The following is a 22,904-nucleotide window of genomic DNA, read 5'->3' on the forward strand; positions in this document are numbered from 1 at the left end:
TCCTTATCATCAGTTCATCATTCATCCCTCTAATGACGTCGATGTCGAAGAGGTACTAAACTCTGATTCCATTCATTCAAGCCAATGCTTACTAAAAATCAAGAAGGCGTATTAGTATGAAACTACTTGTCTTGCTATGTTGACAATTGAAACAGGCATAAGACAGACTATATTTATGTTATATTTTGTGATTATCAAAATTCCTTTTAAGAGTTTTCAGATAGGTTGGAGTGTACCTATGTTTGTTTGTTGTCGGTCTATGAGTTGGGGTGTAGTGTTTGTTTGGTATCCTCCATGTGGTGGTAGTTGTTTACGCGTGTGAACGGATAAAGAGAGTTGTTTGCTCACCATTTTGGGGATGTAGTGTTTTTTATCGTCTGGGTGGATGTATGTGGTTTCGGGGTGGAGTGAAGGTTATCCTCCGCGTGGGTGTGTATGGCGTGGTTGTTCTCTATGTTGGGAGTGGAGTGTTGTTTATCGTCTGGGTGGATGTGTGTGGTTTGGGGGTGGAGTGAAGGTTATCCTCCGCGTGGTTGTTCGAGAGGGAGTGGACAGCGTGACGAGAGGGCGACCCCGTGTGCGCAGGCCACAAGGACGACGAGGCGAGCGGCGGCAAGGGCGGCCACTCGGGCAGCGGCCTCTCCAAGAAGCAGCGCAAGGCGCGCACCGCCTTCACCGACCACCAGCTGCAGACCCTGGAGAAGAGCTTCGAGCGACAGAAGTACCTGAGCGTGCAGGACCGCATGGAGCTGGCGGCCAAGCTCAGCCTCACCGACACGCAAGTCAAGACCTGGTACCAGAACAGGAGGTCAGTGTCTTGTATCGTCGACCCCGTTCACACCCACCATCCTGCACTTGCCACTGGGTGTAGTCCATGTTCTCTACGACTTTCATCTTACACGGTATCATTAGAGCCACGGAATTTTCGCGCATTCATTTAGTCGCAAGCTAAAATGCAAACCTCCACACTGTCGCACTGTGTTCATGATTGGACTGCAGTTATCTGGACACGCCCCTCTACGACCGTGAACCAACGATGTCCAGCTAGGAGAGAAGTAAGCGAATCAGGTAGTGCCAAATAACAAGGATAAACATTTTCTCGCTAAGAAATCAACCCATGGGAAAGTAAACATGGGTCGAGCACACCTATAACTTAGAATTCTAACCTGTGGCCAGAGGAATCCACGAAATTTCCGGGACTCTAGGTATTATTTGTTAATAGACGCACCCCAGCTTTATCCTTTGAGGAAACTAAACTGCTAGCATGTTCATGGAGCCACGAAATTCCGCGATCTAGACAAATTAATTGTTGATGTTTAGCCGTAAGTAATTTTCTTTTTTAGACGAAATATTCCTGAAACACGCAGTTGTCACATTTCCTGACGCCGCAAACGTGAGAGCGACATATTTATAAAGTGTTTACGGAATAAAGTTGCGGTCACGTGTTCAATACTGTAGCAAGACCTCTGGTATACCTCCGACGCCGTCGCACTCAACTTGACGCGCACTCTTCACAGTAAAATAAAATTGTGACTGGGACTGAATTAATGTTGTAAAATTATATTTTTTTGCAAAACAATGTTTACTGTACAATTATAAGCAAATAAGCAGTAGAATTTGTTAGCATCTTGGACTTAGTACCTAGCCTACGTGTGGATACCATGTGAATTAATATTCCCCGGATAACGTTTTTACGATTCCCGTCGTTATGTTAATGCATTAAAAAAAATGTAAACGTGGTGTTTACTTCCATGTCATCTGAACAATCTTAAAAAAGTTGTTCGCGCGAACGCTCCTTTAGTGACGTTGCAAGCTGTTTATTGCAAAATTACCCGAAGAACTTATAAACACCTTTATAAACTCATAAAAAGTGCAGCACCCCCTTTGCATTGCCACCCATAACTTTACTGTAGTCTATACATCGTATGTAGGTATTGTACGTATACAAATAAATCTTTTATTTTGCAAAGATAATACAATATTTATACTGTTTTTCACAGTCAGTGGCGCTTCCAGCGGACTCTTCGTTAACTATTCACAGCGCTGTGCGTGTCGATGTCGCCCCGTCGCGGTGCCGCGACCAGCGAACAGCCGCGTCTAAACTGAATACGTGTACCGATTTAATCTTTTACTTTTTCCATGCGCCCCTCCACACTCGCGCATAGAACCGAGTAGGATAGCGATCTTAATGGCTCCGAAATTACACATTATGTACGTGCGACCTTCATAATTAATTGCGGGGATTTTTATGTTACGTGTTGTACCTGTTCACGTATTACAACGTTTAGTTCTGGTCGGAACTTTTGCCCGCCGCCCAAGGACGTATTCCGCGCCATTTTCTATTTTTATTCTCGCGAGCACTGTCACAAAGTGCTTTCCCGCCATGACTGTTGTGCGCGCTAATTTGTTTTACATGTTGCGAAGTCGTACGCGGAACAAAAAATGATGTACAGAATGAGAAGGCGAGTTAGAGCAACGAACTGGTGAAAGAGAAAAAAGGTTAGCATAGAAAAAAAATCGGTAGCGTAATTATTATTTTTTTTTTTTGGCTAGCCAGCTGCATTTTATACTTAGTAATGTTAACAATTGCTTTGCGTGATTGTTCGTAATTTCTATGCAATCCGTCAGGCCGCAGCACGGAATACCCACAATGCCCCGCAATTGAAAAGCCCCAACATCGGAAGTCATTAACGGCTTCCACCGCGATAAGAAAAGAGCAGGGTAATGACGCTGGAAATGGCGTTTGGGGAAGGGGCTGCTGGGGAAGGGGGGTGATGGTGGAGGGGGGGGGGGTGGTAGAGCGAGAGGGCTGGAGGAGTCGTGCTCGCGGAAGTGAAGAGCTTCGTGATATAAAATTTTATACGTTCCAGTCGTCGGTTGTGTTAATTACTTCCTATAAACTTTATTTGGGCGATAATGATCTCTTTTAAATTAAGATTTTATCTTTACTTTTGGTACACGGTTACACATAATGATTTATGGCCATAATTATACTAAATACTTGATAATTTCATGGATTTGTTAAGCAAAAAGTAGTGCCTGGATAGGTTTTCTGCGAAATTTCTGGATTTAGGAAAGGTTGTGAGAATTATTATTATATAGCTATTCAAGAAGTGTTATTATATAGAAGTTAATTTTTTAAAGCTGTTTATAGACATATGGCGTTTTTAATGTTTATTTGGTATTGCCCAGTTCATAGAACTAGGGATTACTTACACATGAGGTTTACATAATGTTGATGATTTTTAAAACATATCTGTTTATTACCAGAGACTTGCAGAATCCTGTTATCATGTGCCATTAGGCTAGGTTACACACACTCGCACGCAAAATAACAACGTATTGCGTCCATGGGCTGCTGCCACTGTCTAACTTTCGTCTGGATTGCATATGGTTGGGTCATATGAAATTCATTTATTTTCTTAATGGCTTTCTGTACTTGAGTGCGCTTAAAATACCCATGATCCAATGAAAGTGTTGTTCAAATGTATAATGATTTCCATTTTAGACTGCCTTAAAAATATAAAGTAAATTTTTTTGGTCTCTAGCTATTACAGGTAGGTGGTATCTTTCACTTCACTTAAAGGTGATATTTTAGCTGCTCCATCACTTATGACTAGAGACCGGAAAAATTCGCGGGTTAAATGACCTCCAGGATAGACTCTACTACACTCTACACACTCGGGCAAATGCAAACTGTTCATTAACTGTTGACTTGTGAGTCACCTCGACTGGGCAGCCTGTGTTCGACACTTCTATGAGCGAGGGTCTCTAATTGGCCCTCAGTCCTCCAGATTAACAGTGAAACAATTGCAGAAGCAGCACTAAGGTATAATTATTTGAATTGTAGCATTTCACGAATTGAATCCGCGAATTCTTCAGGTCTCTACTTATGACTTATTGCATGGAAAAACCACGACAAATCGAAATCATGACAGCTGGATTTGGATTCTAACCCGGGTCCTTCCAAATGCGAGTCCAATTTTGCTTTCCATAGTGGAAGACAGGAAGTGACGTACGCCTCGAGCCAAGAAGAGCTTGGACCAAAGGCCTTAATTATCTGCACGTACATTTGGAATCAAAACTTCCCGTGCCCGCAACACACGTGATCGCTAGAGGCAAGCATTTTTTTTTGCGGGAAAAAAAAATATCTGAACGCCTATTAGACTGCAAAAAGCTATATCCGCACCAGAGGTTTCTTCTTTGTAATTGGCAGAAGTCTGCGAGAGAAGTAGTTGCGTTTTTTTTTTTTTACCGAGCCAGCACTCAGGACGCGTTTGCCTACGCACTGAATAACTGTGACTGGTGTTCTAACAGTACACACGTACCTGAAAAAAACTCACCAAATTACCAAAAAACAGGTAGTGCTACAGTGTTTTAACTTTCAGCTACTCTCGGAATCTTTTCGCGAAAAATGCACGTCACTAGTCTGTAGGATTCCCAGGGGGGGGGGACAACGTTTATCATTCCCATTTCACATTAAAGACTTTGCAAGCGCAAGCGGGTCCCCTCAGAGAGGGGCGTTTTGATTCCAGGGGCCCGCCCCCCGGTATCTACACCCATGCCCCAGTGGTAGCTTTGAATATATATACTGTATAGAAGTCGCGAGTGGATAGGATTTACTCTACGTTTTTCAGGAGCGTATGATGAGCAGCTTGGGAACTTCACCGCTGCAGTGCGCTGCCGTAACGCCCTGTATCGTCTTAGGTTGTTATTTACACGTTAGAGCGCAGCACTGTCGCTCGCTGTCATTCCCCCGCACCCCCAACCCAACATTCACTGCAGCTCAAGGTCGTTCAACGGGAGTTTGTGCGTCACAAAACTGTAGGGATGAGAGGTGGGGTAGAGGGTGGGTGGAGGACAACGCGTGTTTGAGGGAGGGTGGGGAAGGGGTGTTTGAAGAGTTCAACACTTGTCCGCTAGGGACCACCACAAGTCGATGCCCCAGAGATGGTGGCGATTGCGGCGGTGAATTAACCAACTACCTCAAAACCGTATTAGAAATTTTAACCTGGGCTGGCGACTTCTATACAGTATATATATTCAAAGGTGGTAGCTGGTCAGCGCGGGGCAGAACCGGCGAAGAGGCCGCGGCGGCGATTGGAGCGCCTCCGGCCGCTCTATCGGGCGGCGTCTGAACTACCGCCCCAGAAATCTCCACAACGCATTAAGAGCGCTCCCTACCCCTCTCCCCCTCGTGACGCCCTCGCTTTGTCCCGGCGACAAATGAGTTGATGTGGAAGTTCCGTGTCGCCACGGCCAGGCCCTTTGATATTCTAATGCCGGCGGTCAAAAGGGGCAGTGGGTGGTGTGGCGGCAGCGCTCCCGCGGGGTCGTCGAGAGCTTGTTGCTTGTACTTGGCCAGCACTGTACAACTAGACCTAGCTCGCGTACACAGGAACAAAAATATTCTGTACTTTTGCAAAAAGATTCCTATAAAACAATTTGCCAAGAAATAGTTTCTAACACTACAAGAAAGATATTGTAACTTTGTACAACACATGTCTATGGTTATTAAGCAAACGGTAAGGGTAGGGATATTTGAATAATTTTAAGTTTTAAGTATTATAATAATTTAAAATTGAATGCTATCAGATATTAAAAAATTAAAGCAATTAGTGTTACAGTTTCTGCAACATATGAAATCAAAACCAGCATTTTTAGTCCGTTAATTTCCTGGTAAAAAAATTATTAACGAGTAGACTACGCTAACATGATAATCCGAAAATCGTGGGGCTATTTGGACAGTACTTGGGCCATTTGAATCACGTATTTTGTTGCGCAAAAGTACACATACTAACGCAAAAATAAACAATAAACAATAAACAGTCTTCAAAAATTTTCAAACACATCTACCACATCTATCCCTCCCCCCTCATAAATACCAACTTTCGACAACTTATCCAGTCACCTTTGCACTGTGACTTTTCTTCCAAATATATAACACCACAGAAGTCACATGTGAAGTCTTCATGTGAAGTTTCGGACAAAATTTCGTTGGAGCACAGAGAGGTCGCACTTTCTTTACTCGTAAATGACTTAAAATGTTTTCAAGTATATAAAGGTCTCAATGTGATTTTTCATGGATGAGATAAAGAAGTACAAAAAAAATAACTTGAGATAAAGAAGTACAAGAAAAATGAACGTGAATATCTTGGATTTTAATGTATTGCTCCGTAATTAAATTTTTTATTTGTTAATTAAAAATCTGGCCTTGTTTATGCACAACTAGAATCTAAACAGCCTTTTCGTATTTAATTAAGTTCAGCAGATCTTGGTTTCGTCTCATCTGTAAATCACATTAAAACGTAATTAATCATTTAGTTTTTTTATTATACACGAGAAATTACAAATTATATTAAATTTGTTTAGATGCTATAAAAATTAGGTGCTTCAATTTTTCATGACATTATTTCACTGTAAAAAAACTAAAATTGGAAACGAAATTAACGAAAAAAATAATAATCCAAAGTTAACAATAAGTCTGTGACAATTTGTCCCATTAATGTAAACCAGTGGCAATGGGTTCAATTTATTTTTCATTGCATTATATCTACAGTTATCTAGCTAAGACTACTGGTACGAGGTCCACTTTAAACCTGCATGTTTCGCTCACAGTCAGGAGTATTCCTTCTGGGTAGCCTGCTTCAGCCTGCAAGGTCAGCGAGATGTTCCCTGTGATACTTGGTGACGGCTGGACGAAAACTGACACCGAACAAAAGGAGGCAAAAAAAAAAGTTGTGGTTTGAGTTGGGGTTTGAAACAGCTGGAAACAGCAGGGATGTGAGAATGACGTCTATTAGAACGGACGGTCAGTAAAACGCCATTATTATGCACCGTAGTTGGCCTTCTCTTTTACCCTTCCTTTCACATTTCTTTCGCCGCCTTCTCAGTTCGACTGTCCGCTGTCATTACGCGATTGTCTCGACTGGTTACTGGCCTTCATGGGCCATTAGACAGCCCGAGCAACGAGAATAAAACAGCCGAAGGTGCAACGAACGCGAGGAAAAAATTCTCGAATCTTCTTAGAATTAATTCATAAGTGACAGTGAATATCGTGAAAAGATTGCGCTACATATTTATTTTTAAACCTGCATATTTAAATGACAAATTTATTTCTTGAACGCGTTAATTGTTTTTATCCAATTTAACCATTGAACATATGCTGAAATGTCCGGTCGACTGAAAGATGACGCAAGCAAAAATTGAGAAGAAGAGGGAACGCTACAGCGAGAATACTATGTTGAAGTCTACTATGTGGTCGGATTAATTTTCGAGGAATAGCAGCTATCTTAATACTTCGTCAAGTTTTATGCACGCATCACCTTTAAGACTTACGTGAGCAATTGCCGTATAAAAATACTAACAATTTAGTAAAAATCAGCAGAGCTGCTACGCTGATGAACGCATTTTGTAAGTCTAGTCCAGGTTTAAAATATTTCACTGAGAACTAGTAGAAATCACACTTTGTTACTTTGTACGTGGAAATATATAGTATCTCGACGTTTTTCGGTAGGGTGTCAAAGCACTGAATCAGACTTTTACAAATATGAATATGAATTTACTGTTACTGTTATTAGTAAGAACTGCCTTTGTATTAAAAAAAATTAAGACACCACACTCCTAAGAAAACGTTAACGCGAAATCACATACATAACATCTCTCTATCGGTATGTCTACATTTTTTTTCCAAAACAGCAATTTGTTTTACTTATAGAAAGAGGGGAAAATTCCATAATAAGAATCACTGGGTTCTCTCCTTGTGAGAATGACGGTAAACGTGTTTGCGAGGAAAATTTTATGACTTTTGTTTCAATTTATTTATTATTACACGAGGGCGTAATGTTTTGTATGAGCTGCTATATATCTCCGCTGGTTTAGAAGTCAGTACTTAATAGCTATGCTTGTGAGTCGATACTTCTTTCGTTGAGGATTATTAAGTGGCTCAGAGTCCTTCAGACCAATTTTGGTCCAATGACTGAAGCAGCAAAACGTTAAACGCATTTGGATTCTACTCTATCATGAAATGAAACCAGACATTTTTCCGGTCTATAGTATTAGCTATAGGGATAATGTTCACTGAGCGGTCATTGCTACATGAAATCGCTTTCCTGTAACAATTTTATTACGATCATGATAACCAATGACAAAGCGGTCTTTCAATTAATTTGTTTCATTTGCTTACCTATACACAGTTATCTAGCTAAGACAATGTTTCGAAGCTATTGCACAATTATTTTTACTATTGGCTGTGATCGGTGAGATATATTGGTTCGCATTTGGCCAGACCAATAAGGATGTGGTTACTATGCTAATGCATGTGCATTATTCGCCGTGACAGTAACAAAAATATCTACTGTGGTATGATGAATTAACTTCAATTTACGAATAACGCTGGTTACAAACTATCCAGGGATCTTCCTACTTTGCGTCTATCTTCGTGTACTTATGAACACTGAGTTCACTTTTTTTGAACACGAATCCAAAATAATACTCTTGGTATATTAACTCTTGGTAAGTATATTAACAAAACATTCAAAAACCTGGTTAAGTCTACCGTAAGAACACTCTTAATTTTGATCTTATGTGTGTTGACCTTTGTTCAGAACGAAACATAAAACTGGGAAGTCGTAATATGGCGTAGTTTCTACAAAGATTGAGTTATTTTGATTTATGAAGATCTCTTCATTTCATTTCAGTTGAATTCTTCGTTGAAAAGTTGGTAAGTGCACCGGTGTTTCCTGACGGAGCACGACGCAGAACGAGCGTGCTGGCGGCGTGGTTTCAACAGGAAATTAAGCTGCGCTCGGTCGCGATGATATCTCGACAAATTTCCCTTTCGCGGCGAGCGTGTCCCGCAAAGCGCACCTCATTTTATTTTCCCACCCGTTTTTATTTTGTCACGTTGGCCACAATGTATCATGTCATTCCGTGTCGCCGGGGGGACGAGACAGATAAGCAGAGCTCGCCCCCCCCCCCCTCCTCCAGCCTTGCCCGGGGTTTGTAAGGGATTCGATCCGACGGTTTTGTCCAGATAACACGACCCCCCCTCCCCCCCAACGACCCCTAATGTCGTGCAGCGCACCGGAAAACGTCGCGGCTTTGCGTGCGAGCAACATTTCGAGCCGCCATTTTCGTGCCGCAACAAACTCATTACCGTGTAATTATTACCGTTTTGTGTTTACTAACCCAGTTCCGAGTGAACCAGCCGGCGAGAGATCGTTAGGTCTTATCGCCCGTCAGCTCGGGTCGGGTGCTTCGGGGGAGATATATTGGGGTGTTCAAAGAGCGAGTGTGGTGCAAGGTGGAAAATCACCTGAATTGGGGCCCTTATTCGCGAATAAGCCCCTTCGATAACCTGCGCACAAATTATTTTACAGAAATCCACCCCGCCATGTGTTTTATGGCGACAAGAACATGAAGCTGCTACCGCCCGTTTATTGACGACTACACAATAAGTCCTGAGGGTAGCCATATGAATGTTCGTGTTCCCGTTGTACTTTATCTGTTGACACTAGTATTGTGCAAAGTACATTCACATATGAGTATGTGTGGGCACCCGTTGATTTTTTTTACTTTATTTTAATTTTATATTTTTGCGCAAGAATGGGAACTAGAAAATAAAAAAACTTCCATATCTTTAGATTTATGAACAGTTTTCACACAATTAAACCCAGCCTTTTTCCAGTGAATTATTCCCGCTGATTAATTTATAACTTACGGCTTCTTAACACCGTCACATTCTCTGCTTTGCAAGCACGGCACCAAATAGATAGAGACCGAAAAAAATTATTCACGGTTTCATTTCTCAATAGGCTAGAATCAAAACGCGTTATTTCACTTTTTGATGCTTCAGTTATGGGACAGCAATTTGTTTGAAGGATTGTGAGCTAATGAACAACCCTCATTGAAGGAAGTATCGAATAACGAGTATCCTAGTTAACAGGTGACACAAGTCATTAGTCAATGAGCAGGTGTTATTTTCCCAAATACGTGGATGATAATAAAGCCTATCCTAGTCACTGAAACCGTGATTTTTTCCAGTCGCTTCTAGTAGAGAACAATAGCCCATCCGTGCCCAAACTTGATTTATTTATTAATATTTGAGAAGGTCTATATATTTGATTACTTAAATACTAAGAATTAATATTTTTAACTTTTTTCATCAAAAGTTGCACAAATCCAATTATTTAAGAATTTGTGATCATATATTTGAAAATGTTCTAAGACGAATCTCTGACACACATTAAATTCCATTTTTTTTGCAACTAAATATTTTCTTTGTACGTTGTTGTCCACCCCCCCCCCCCCCCCCAAAAAAAAAATCTTCCTGGTTCCACCCTTGCTGTTTTGCGATCGCCCAAGTAAGCACAAGGATGGACTACATAGCATACTGACTGCAATGTGTTGTCAGTAAGGTATCAGAAGCGCAGTTATTGTTGGGTTACTCAATATACACGCCATTGTTTTTTTTTTATCTAGGACAATTTCTACGGCTGTTAATCTGCACAAGTTTTACATTTTGTGTTCCGTAGAAAATACTGTCTCCATTCGTATGCTAAGCGATAGATTTTGTTTTTAAAATGTCAGGCAAATATCCATAACTTATGTTTATTTTTGCTTTAATAAATGCGTCATTTTCACGTATTTGTTTTTGTAAATAGAACTGTAATCATCATGTAAAATTATAGATATGTTTTAATTTTTACCTTTACCTGAATGGAACTATATCGCTTCAAAAAAAGTTCACATTACTACTGGGTTTGCATTCTTGCCCGGGCATTTATGCTTTGTTTTGTCCCAGTACCTCCAATAGCTAAAGTTATTTGTAAACCGTTACCTGAATATATTTCCACTATGAACTGCGCACATTAATAAGCATGATTAAAAGAAATAAACGCCAATGGTTGAATATTTGATTATCTTTCCCGTTGCTTGAAAGAATTATGATTGTATTACACATAAATGAAAATTTGACCATTTTCGTAAGCGCGACTATTGTTTCCAAAAACGTACTTCATAAATGCAAAAATAATCGTAACAATATGTATTGTAAAAATTGACAGTAAATTTTTTGAAGTATTAAATATCATTTCTTGGCAACTGGTTTCCAAAAAAAAATTCGGTAAAAGTAAAAAAAAAAATGTTTTCTGTGCACTCACTAGAACATATATTTGTGTTCCCATTGCTGAGAAATGCCTACAATATTTTATTTATTAATTTTTTTTATTTAGTCTTATTTTTAAAACACCTTTTCCAAAAATCGGTAATAAAGCTGTAACCTCGCGGATAAGGTCGAGCCTTAACTTGTAGTGTAGTTGGCCTTCGCCTTTAGGTCACCAGAGCTCACACCGTGCTCCTGCTCGGTGCAGAAACTGCGCGCAAAGGACTTCCAAGACACGCAGGAAGCTGTCTGTGCGTTAGTGTGTGCATGCGCCAGAAACACGCGTTGGAAACTACCGTCTCGTGTGGACTGACGCTCGCGACAATTATTGCGAACACGCACAGTTTTTTTTCCCGGGGAAGTCGTTTATTTCAAACACACTGCCAACTCTCCGCCAGGTGGTGTAGTTCTCCACATATTGGATTAGCATTCATTTACATAGTTGTTAATTTTAGAGTTCAAGTATTTATAAACTGTACATTATCAGGACACAACTCACATTTATTACGACTGTTATTTTAAAATCCATAATATTCAGTTACTGTTATTTTTCTTCAGATCTATAATCATATTCGAAATAAGTTAATTATTTAGATTTCTTATAAAAGTTATACTTCTTTATGCGCGTTATGAAAAAATTATGAGAGTGAAATTTTACGATGCGCGCAAACCATGTAACATAAATCGACATGATGAAAAAAATTACATACAAATAACAATTATATATGTGATTTTAAATCATATAATTTAGTGAATGATATTGAATACTGGTCCATATTATTTAAAAAAATGTATTTATTGAGAACATTATTGATAGAAATTGTGTTTATAAACTTTATCAAGTGTATTATAAATTTTTCAATTTATTATATAATAATTAATTAAAATTTATAATAAATATTCAGAATATTTATTGATTTTCATTATTAATTAAAATGTATCTTGACTAAAATTTATTAAAATAAATAATTCATTTTGTACACGTATTTATATTAAAATTGAATCTTGAGTATTTGATTAATTTTTCACATTTATTTGAATTTGGACTGCACCAACCGTATGTATAATATCACTCCAATCCTTTTATTATTTTATTTATGTTAATTATTTCCACGATTAATTATAGTTAGTTCTTGTTACGGCAAGTAAGTATAACTTCTAACGCGCGTACATAAATACACGCACTCATGCGAATTTCATTTCATTTCATTTCATTTATTAGCGTCCTATATTTGACAGTACATATGTCCAGGTTTTGTCAGCAACATTATAAATAAAATATATTTGCCATATATTTGTCATATAATTAAAAAAATATATGTATGTATCTATGTACAAACGTTAGAAGTTATACTTACTTGGCGTAGAAAAAAATAATCTTGCATCAAATAATTAAAATAAATAAAACAATAAAAGGACCGGAATGATTTTTAAACTCGGTTGGTAACGTATAAATCCAGTATAGTTTAAAAAAGCAAGTAAATATTCAGGATTCTATATAAATATAGACACGTGTTTTAAATTAATTATTTAATTTAGTAAAATGATAGAAATAGATCTCTATAAATCATTAACTCGGCTTGTGAGACCCTGCCTTGGTGCGTACAGGACTGAGGGTAAGGCTAGATGATAATGGCTTGCTAATGATGTACCTAGCTGTACCTCGAGAACGCCGGGTGGTTGAAGTGTGGCCTGGGGGGAGAAGGGGTAGCGGTAAGAGAGGAGTCAAGGGGGTGAGGTAGTAAAGCGGTCGAAACGGCCCCTAACTGCGCGCTTCCCCTTTGCCCGGGTGGCACGCTAAACGCGATACCGCCCGGCGGCGCGGTTTGCATAATTGCAGGCGGCGGGCCGGGGCCCGGCGTGACGTCACGCGGAGTGATAAGGCGCTCGCTGATCGCCGACTCCATTATCAGCGGGCCCGAGCGGTGTGCCTAGAGCACACGTCACACGTCCGTGGGAACACCACGAACATTGTGCTTCCGCACCAAGCAATCCACAGACATTGATGGACCCCTTCTTTCGAGACATTTCGCGTCTAACAAACATTACACTCCGTGTAAAACGAGGTAGGTGCTTCAGCAAACATCCATACTTTGACATCTCAATATTCTAACGCCGTAAACCAAACCAATCACAATTTCGTGTAAATTATATTGTAGTATTCAGCTGCCAAAGTCTGAATGTACACTGACAACTATTCAACAAAATGAACACACTGTCCTGAACAGATATCCAGAATACGCATTTTCACAAATGCTAACTACAAGGAACCTGAATTATATATTCTTAAAATTGCATCACTTCACAACTTTCGCTTTGGGCATAGAGGTGACCAGGCATTCGAAGTGGGGGAACCGGTAGAGCAGGAGAGTGCGTCAGCGGCGACGCCACTCCAACGCATGCGCCAGCGGTCGAATGGGAAGAGTACAAAGAGGGGATAGGTACGTAGCGTAGCATGCATGCTTTATGCTAGTTGTAATGGCCGGAAGGGGAGACAGCAGGGGAGAGGTAGAAATGACGCAGCAATGACGCTACGGAATTATCGTAACTCTGCTTGTGTTTGTCTACTCCTCGGTTTTCGTAACGGCTGACAGTTGACGCTGCCATATTTATTTTATTTTATTTAAAAAATTCTCAATTTATTTATTTGTTTGGAAAAGAGATATTTATTTGTGCATTTATTTCTACCTACTTATACCTAAAAGCAAGAAGTTTCACTTTTGTCGTGCGTGGACTCCACGGGCACAAATATTTTCAACCATCCTGTGGAATAATTGTTTTGTAAATGGAACTGAAATAATTATGCAAAATTTCAGATTTAAATTGTTTGACGGCAACTGCACAATTACAAATAAATGTTCGCAGTAATTCTAAGTTTTGATTATTGCCTGGGCATTTATGCTTTGTGTTATTTGTAAACCGTTCTTTTAATAGCTCTCCAGTATTTATTGCATCCATTTACAAGCATAATAAAACAAAATAAAAAAATGATGAATATTTTATTATCTTTTCCATGGTTTTACAAACTTGATGCCATTATTGTGTAACAAGCATCAATCAAAATTTAAAACTATTGGCCAATTTTCGTAAGCGTGACAACAATATTCAGTGTCGCTTCCGAACACCTATTGCATACATGCGAGAGAAAAAAAAACACCAACCGTAACCATGTGTTGTGCAAATTTATAATATTTTATTGTAGTGTTAAAAACAATTATTTCTTGGAAACTGTTTTCCAAAGAAATCTTTCGCTAAAGCAAAAAAAAAAAAAAAAAAAATGCTGTGCATTAACGGAAGGAGGAATGGCCTGGTTCCCCACCGCTCGTTGATAGAACTCACTCACGACTAAGCGAACAAACCAAGAAGCGCGTGGCACGAACTATAGACATATATGTGGGAGCTTTCTCCGTCTATTTTTTTTCTCCCCTGCGTTCGGTTTATTGTACGCAGTATAATTAAAATATAATTCTTCCCTTCCTCCCCCCTCCCCCCCTCTGCTCCGCCTAGTCGCTCCACTCATGCGTGCGTTGTAAAATTCAATGTCGAGAAGGCCCGGCGGTGGTTCGGTCTTAACAGCCACTCGATGTTCTCGAATGCCGCTCGCGGGCCGGCCGCTTCCAGCCATAAATATAAATTAACGACCATTAAATATTCATGCATGGGTGTTTAAAGGGGTGGCTGGGCCGAGCGCGAAGGGGTTGTTCCCGCCGGCCGAGGGCTCCAACCCGCAGCCCCGAACGGGGCGAGCTCGGGAGTCGTCGACCGCAGAAAGGAAGTGTCTTCGGCGGTCGCGCAGAAGTGGCCGCGACTCTTCCAACGAGGGCCCGCTGACAAATTGCTCTCTTTCTTCTCCGCGCCGCGTCAGCGAAACCCCCGGGATTGCCGCCGGTAAAAACTGCAACAGTGGGAGCGGAAAAGGGGAAGGGGGGGGGGTCAGATGCGATATATCACGTTAACACGCGGGTGCGCGCGCACAATGAGCACTCGTCGACATTAGCGCTACCTGGGGAAGGAGTTGGACAAAAGAAGCGAGGCTTGTAGATTGCCTTTGTCGCAGGGCACGCATCGCGCTGGATTGCGGGGTTCGCGACCGTCAGAGGGGAAGAGCGGGCGCCCATTACTCAGGAGCCTGACGCTGGCTGCTGACCGCCTCCTGGGAGCGAACACGCCACCTCTCGAGCTCGAATCCGACATGCTCCAGAAAAATTGACTTTAAAGGAATTTTATTTCTCTAGACTCCTTTCAGAAATATAAATATACTATAAATAAACGAATGCGGGTCTTTCATGTGTAGTATACTGTACATGTGTATACCCTGCTTTCATATTTTAATGCACAACCTTTATGTTCTGGAAAGATTTTTTTACTTAACGGTGTGTGTTCCGTTTAAAGTCATTATTTTATATACACGTTTAACGGGGTAAACTTGTAGAATTTGATCGGCCGAACTTCAGCAAATAAATAAATATATGTATATAGCGTATACTTTTGCATTATCAGCTGGTAAAGTTGAATTATTCAAATTTTTTTTGCAATAGGGTTCAGGAAAACCAAATAAAATAAATAATTTATAATTTTTTTTTAGTTTAAAGAAATGCTGGTAGCTTAGGGTTTTAAATTCTTTTTAAAAATTGTTATTTAATTTAGCCTTTTAAAATTATGAACATTGTGAGGATTTAAAAAGGCTAGGTAAAAGTAAATATTTTTTTTTCTGTAAGAAATCAAATGTAGTAGCCATTATAATTGATTTTAAACTTAAAAAGTTATAGTTTTATAATTCATTTCATTCCCCTTATGCATGCTGCACAAAAACTGAAAAAAAAGGGTTCAATTTTGCCAGCTAATTGTGTTAAAAGTATGATATATATATATATATATATATATATATATATATATATATAATTTTCTTGAATTTTGGCCAGTCAAGAAGTTGGCTTGTTTAACCGTGTGAAACGTAAGTAAACCCTCAAATACAAAATTGAAACTTTTTGAAAATTACATCCAATTAATGTAGTTAAAGAGAAATTTTTATGAAAATAAACAGAAACGTGCACAAATTCCGAAAATTGCATCGCGATAGCTGATTTTTTTCTTTTGTAATATTACAAAGAATTGAGAAAGTATTTGCCAACACATTTTTAGTACATCTGAAATATTAATTGCAAATTTTACCATACATTTTTGTGTAATATATAAAACTAAGGATTTATCCTAAAAAAAAGCTCTTATTATAATATTTAATTTTATGATAACCTTATAGTTATTTGGTTTCACGGTATTGATTTCGAAAATGTACAACTTTTGTTTTTACTTGCGGCATTACAATAAAACATTCTGGCAACTCTGTAGTTCTCAAGTGATTTCCGGGTTTATAAAAGGTTATGTATTTCTCTGAAATAAAAATTTTATATTCAATACACATATATTGGGCCAAATATGCTCTACTTAAGGTTTGGAATTTAATTTTATGCCGGCAATTAAACATCCTTGCGGAGATCCCTTGCGGATGCTTTTAACAAAATGGCGGCTAATGGGACGTGTTTATAACCGGACCGTATAAGGCACAAGTTAACTTACAAGAAAATATCACATTTAGTTTTATATCTCTGTCTAATACCCCAATGAGGGTTTGCACAGTTTTATGGACTAAATACAAAGGGCTATAAATCTTAAGTGCATATACTTAAAAGATAATGTGTTATGACGCAAGGGTCAAATAGCTTTCAAATATTAAAAAAATCCACTTTATTTTCTCTTTTTTACACTTTGACGACAATTTACTAAATTAAACAATAAATTTATCCCCCACAAAAGCAAGCTTGTGTGTGATAGCATCTGGTCACTTTAATCTACTTGCGGTATTTTTAATATTGAAACATTTAAAAAATTGTAACACCAATAAATAAACAAAAATAACTTAAGAAATCATACATAAGTTTTTGTAAAGTGTAAAGTTAAAAAGAGCAATTCATTTAAATACAAGGAGAAATAAAACATGGTTTTTGATAATACATATGCATTAAAAAGTCAAAAATTAATATTCAAAGGAAAAGTACAAATACATAAATTACTACAGTATATAAAACTTTACTTTGTATTGAATATATTGAATACATAGACTACGATATAATGCTGAATCTTTCAGCAGATATGGAGTTATAAATTGCAGAGGGTTTCAATATCTGTTTTATATCTCTTAAATTGGATTTACGAATCATAGATCTTCTTAGTAGAACACTTAACCAAACTAGGTGACATTTCTAACGCTCACAAATATCTATCAAATAATAAATTACTTTTGTTTTGAATTTTATCAGGAAACTTAAGGAGTTTGAACAACTCCTCAAAACCCCTTCAAGAACCTCATAACCAACATCCTCACAGCTGACAATGATAAGATAACTATGGCACTTTAAGAAAGTATTTGAGGCAGCGACATTTTGGTGTAAGGCGACCTTGTATTATTTTCTTGAACGAGGAGAGCGAATACTATTTTTGGGCATTGATTTCTGCCTAAAAACAGTTAAGAAATTCAAAGTATTTTTAGATACACTTATTTCTAAATAAAAAGCTGGCACTTTCCCCTTGTTCAAAAGTATTTCCATAACCCCAAATGTTCCAGCTTTCTTGACCACAGCAGGTAGAAATACCCCAAATCTCTTATAAGCGCGAGTGTATTTTCTGCAGTAAACCAGCACACCCACATACGAGACAGTCCGCTAGGAGATAGTTGCCGCTTTAAATTAAATATTATTTATCCCTTTAAAATTCAACCATATAAATATTTTTCATGTACAACGCACCAGGCTCACCACAAAAAAATTGCTGCTTTGCTATCACGCTGTTTGAAGTGAAACATTACACTTCAATAATAAAATAAAAACATACAACTAAACAATAACGTGCATAATAAAATACCTACTTCATTGGAAATATCTATTCAAATTTTTACAATGCTAATCGATTTGAATAGAGTTTTTGAAGATACAACTCTTTGTCGTGTCCAGCGTAACGAAAAATGCCACACTGTAGAGTCACTTCACTGACGCTTTCCCGAGAGTGAAGAATGGGGCTCTTAATATTCCCCCTTCCACTATCCCAATCGCCACTGAGCTATCCACTACTGAGCGTTGCATTTTTGGTTACGTTCTGATGACGTCATAACTTCGACTCACCCTACATGCTGTAAAAAAGTGTCACTCCAAATTTTTTTTTCTTGTATAATCAATTTTTAGACATAGAATTTCAATGAAAAAATATTGACAGTAAGTTGAGTAAATTCACTTTAAATGATCGTAATTGGACGGTGTTATGTAAAAAATAGGTTAACTCAAAAGCAAACTTTCAGAACTGAGTAAATTGAGATCAAAGTTGAATTTACTAAGGCCGGTATTGTGGCCAGTGGGTTAAATCTTTGGCAGCTAGATGGCACAGTAGCTTGGAATATCGGTAAAATTATTTTTGCGTATTATAGTGTGACATTTTACCTACAAAACCACTGGTAAAATCTTTAGGATTCCCTGGAGGTGGGAAGGGGTGGATAACTTTTATCATTCCCATCTCACAGTTACGATTTTGCAAACGTAAGCGGGCCGCATCACAGAGAGGCTCTTAGATTCCGAAACGGGGGGGAGGGGGGGGGGGGGTAAATCTACGGTCATTGACACAACTATGTTAATAAATATTTTTTACTATTTTTGACGTGACAACGTCTAATAAATCGATGAACGCCGGCTGCACGCACGAAAAAGTGTCCCGTTGCGCACATTGTCCCGTTACGCTGTGTCCCGTTACGCTCATTGTACGCTTGCGCCGCATCTATCTCTCTTCCAATCGATTGGAACAACCATCGATTTGACTTTTTCGAGGCACATTAAACTTGAAACACTCCCATTCGTTTCCTACTTTTCCTATCATCGTCCTATCCTTAACATAATAACACAGATTGGAAGAAGTTAAATAGCAAACATGTATAAAAGTTATAGTTAAAATAATCTCTTCGTTAAAGTAATAAACATATTTGAATTAATGTATCAATAGTAAAGTAAAGTAAATGTATCAATTAAATTTTAGATTTCATTTCACTCCTTCTTTGTATCCATACAAAATAGTGATAATTAAATAAAAATAATTCAATTTTATTCAAAAAAGTATGCAATCATTTCATCAAAGTTTTGTTATGACGTTGTCACGTTAAACTATCGTCCGTAAACCGACTTTACAGACAACCAATTTTTTATTAAACTTTTTTTTTGCTTAACATAATCCACTTAATGCTGAGATTGTTCGGGGAAGCATTAGCGGCACTTACCCGCGACTTTACGGAGACCTCGCCGGCTACCGGCGCGGCCGCTCCAGGCCAGGCACGCAACGGGCCCATTAGCGCGCCTATACGGGCCGCGGGACCATGACCCTTGAAGGGGGGGGGGTATCAGCACAGCGCCGCTCGCCAGGCCGCTCCCCGCTGTCCCGTAGACCCCTCGCAGGCTGGGATGGCTCATGGCAACACATCACTCGACACGTTTGCATGACTGTGATATCCTCGTCGTACAACCAGACGTAGAAACCATAATAAATATGAAAAAAAAAATGGGCGTGTGTACTTAGGTACTAACTTTATAGTTGCATGCAAATAATTAAAATAACTGAAATAATAAAATTACTGGAGTGATATAATTAATACGGTTGGTAAAGTATAAATCTAATGAAATAAAAAAAATTAAACAATAATCAGTATACAATATTAATGTAATCACGCGAATAAAATAATTACTTTAGTAAAATTTAGATAAGTATATTTTAATGAATAAAGAATGTTAATAAATACGCCGAATTTTATCCTAATTTTTGATATTAAGTATTTATTAAATTATAATGTAATAATTTATGATACAAATAAGTTCTACACACGGTAACATAACCTCACTTATATAAATATACTTGAAAGGACACTTGAAAAAGTTTATAAAACCAATTTATATCAGTAATAATCACAAAACCGTCATGTTTTAATAATTAGGACTAGTATTCAATATAAATCACTAAAGTATAAGATTTAAAAGACATATATAATTTTTATTTGTATGTAGCTTTTTTTCATCCTGTAAAAATTTCGTTGCATGGTGCACGCGCATCGTGAAAATTCACTCTCATAATTATTTCATAACGCACCTAAAGCTGTATAACTTCAAAAAGGGTTTTTGTACTTGTGAAAACGCGCTAGAAAATATACTTCTATGGCATTACTAAAACATTAACCAGAAAAATTTTAAAAACACATACTATGACTAAAGGCATAGCCATTTTTGTTTGTTTTTCCTTAAACAACTTAAATCAGGCTGTAAATACTTCCTACAAATAAACAATCTTATTGAAATGTTTCAACATTTAAGATTTAACACAAAAAATTTCATCTCGAAATTTTTTCACTTAATATAGCTTGGAATAAATGTAACAGATAATTTCTTGATATTTACAGATTGATGGATTCTGCGCAAACTCTTGCTTTTGATGTTAACTATAGGAATATTCTTTAAGTTACCATTATTTCTTGCTATGACTACAAATGATAGCAAAAAGTATTACAGGATAAATTTACTGTAATAGGTTTTTTTAAAATAATTATAGGCTTAGTATGTCCTTTGATGTTCGCGAAAGCAATATATTCGAATAAATTACGCCGATCTACCAAAAACGTCTCTAAAGAAGTAGATATAGCTTAAATAAGTGTAGGCTAAGTTCGTCGATTTAATTTTTGGATTGTTAAGATGTCTAATGCTATAAATCCGGGTACATATTTATTAACAGAGGCCTAAAAAATTATCTCGTTATATTGCGGCACTAGATTATACTCAACCAAAAAAAAAATGCCTTTAGTGCAATGACTACTGAAACAGTCTACCTTCTGTACGGATTGGATGCGGTTGGGTAGTGTGAATTTTCATTATTTCCCAATTGGTTTCCTGTATTCCAGATCGCGTCAAACACCCACAATACAATTAAAATGTTATTCAAATATTTGTATAACGGTATCCATTTTAAAATGCAGGTTTCATTCAACTATTACATTCATGTCGACTATAGTTTGGGCTATCCAAATCAGCATTGCATTGCACGGGGACTATTTTCCCGTAACGCTTCTTGGTTCGACCTTTACTGGAGACTTGTTGTTTAGTTGACGGCGCGATCGGGATGGCCTCGGGGCTGCGTTAATTGGTATCATCTCCGAGCGATCCCAGCCACACAGCCACCCATGCGCTCCGCCTCCAATCACGTCATCGGACAATGGCCCCCAGCTCCACCATCGGGCTCCGCGCTCACCCACCCACCGACCCACCGGGGCACACTTTCCTTGCTTGAGGGGGGGGGGGGGAAGAAGCATGAAATCGACCGAAGAAAAGCGAAGGGCTTTTGTGGGGCCGATCCTGAGGCTCATTCGTCGCGGGTCCATTGTGTCCGCCGTCGGGGATTGCCTGGGGAACGCGTCTTTTGACGTGACACGCACTGAGCGATCACGTGGCCGGAGCTGACAAGTGGGAGCGCGTATCCTGACGTGACACGCACTGAGCGATCACGTGGCCGGAGCTGACATGTTGGAGCGCGTCTCCTGACGTGACACGCACTGAGCGATCACGTGGCCGGAGCTGACATGTGGGAGCGCGTATCCTGACGTGACACGCACTGAGCGATCACGTGGCCGGAGCTGACATGTTGGAGCGCGTCTCCTTACGTGACACGCACTGAGCGATCACGTGGCCGGAGCTGACATGTGGGAGCGCGTATCCTGACGTGAAACGCACTGAGTGATCACGTGGCCGGAGCTGACAAGAGGGAGCGCGTATCCTGACTTGACACGCACTGAGAGATCACGTGGTCGGAGCTGACAAGTGGAAGCGCGTATCCTGACGTGACACGCACTGAGCGATCACGTGGCCGGAGCTGACAAGAGGGAGCGTGTATCCTGACTTGACACGCACTGAGAGATCACGTGGCCGGAACTGACATGTGGGAGCGCGTATCCTGACGTGAAACGCACTGAGTGATCACGTGGTCGGAGCTGACAAGAGGGAGCGCGTATCCTGACGTGACACGCACTGAGCGATCACGTGGCCGGAGCTGACAAGAGGGAGCGCGTATCCTGACTTGACACGCACTGAGAGATCACGTGGCCGGAACTGACATGTGGGAGCGCGTATCCTGACGTGAAACGCACTGAGTGATCACGTGGCCGGAGCTGACAAGAGGGAGTGCGTATCCTGACTTGACACGCACTGAGCGATCACGTGGCCGGAGCTGACAAGTGGGAGCACGTATCCTGACTTGACACGCACTGAGAGATCACGTGGTCGGAGCTGACAAGTGGGAGCGCGTATCCTGACGTGTCACGCACTGAGCGATCACGTGGCCGGAGCTGACAAGAGGGAGCGCGTATCCTGACGTGACACGGACTGCGGGATCACGTGGCTGGAGCTGACATGTGGGAGCGCTTATCTTGACGTGACACGCACTGAGCGATCACGTGGCCGGAGCTGACATGTGGGAGCGCGTATCCTGACGTGACATGCACTGAGCGATCACGTGGCCGGAGCTGTCATGTGGGAGCGCGTATCCTGACGTGACATGCACTGAGCGATCACGTGGCCGGATCTGACATGTGGGAGCGCGTATCCTGACGTGACACGCACTGGGCGATCACGTGGCCAGAGCTGACAAGTGGGAGCGCGTATCCTGACGTGAAACG

At 39.8% G+C, this 22,904-nt stretch overlaps 1 protein-coding gene across 1 annotated transcript in view; it reads left to right on the top strand.

Annotated features, from left to right (window-relative positions):
- The window catches only part of LOC134530785 (homeobox protein B-H1-like), a 145,556-nt gene that overhangs the window by 108,472 nt on the left and 14,180 nt on the right, over nucleotides 1–22,904 (top strand). The window contains exon 4 of the mRNA XM_063366029.1: nucleotides 586–808. Coding sequence (XP_063222099.1) covers nucleotides 586–808 — 223 coding nt within the window. The remainder of the gene's footprint in view (nucleotides 1–585; nucleotides 809–22,904) is intronic.

The sequence above is a fragment of the Bacillus rossius genome, chromosome 1, assembly GCF_032445375.1.
Source record: "Bacillus rossius redtenbacheri isolate Brsri chromosome 1, Brsri_v3, whole genome shotgun sequence".
In the NCBI taxonomy this organism is placed as follows: Eukaryota; Metazoa; Arthropoda; class Insecta; order Phasmatodea; family Bacillidae; genus Bacillus; species Bacillus rossius.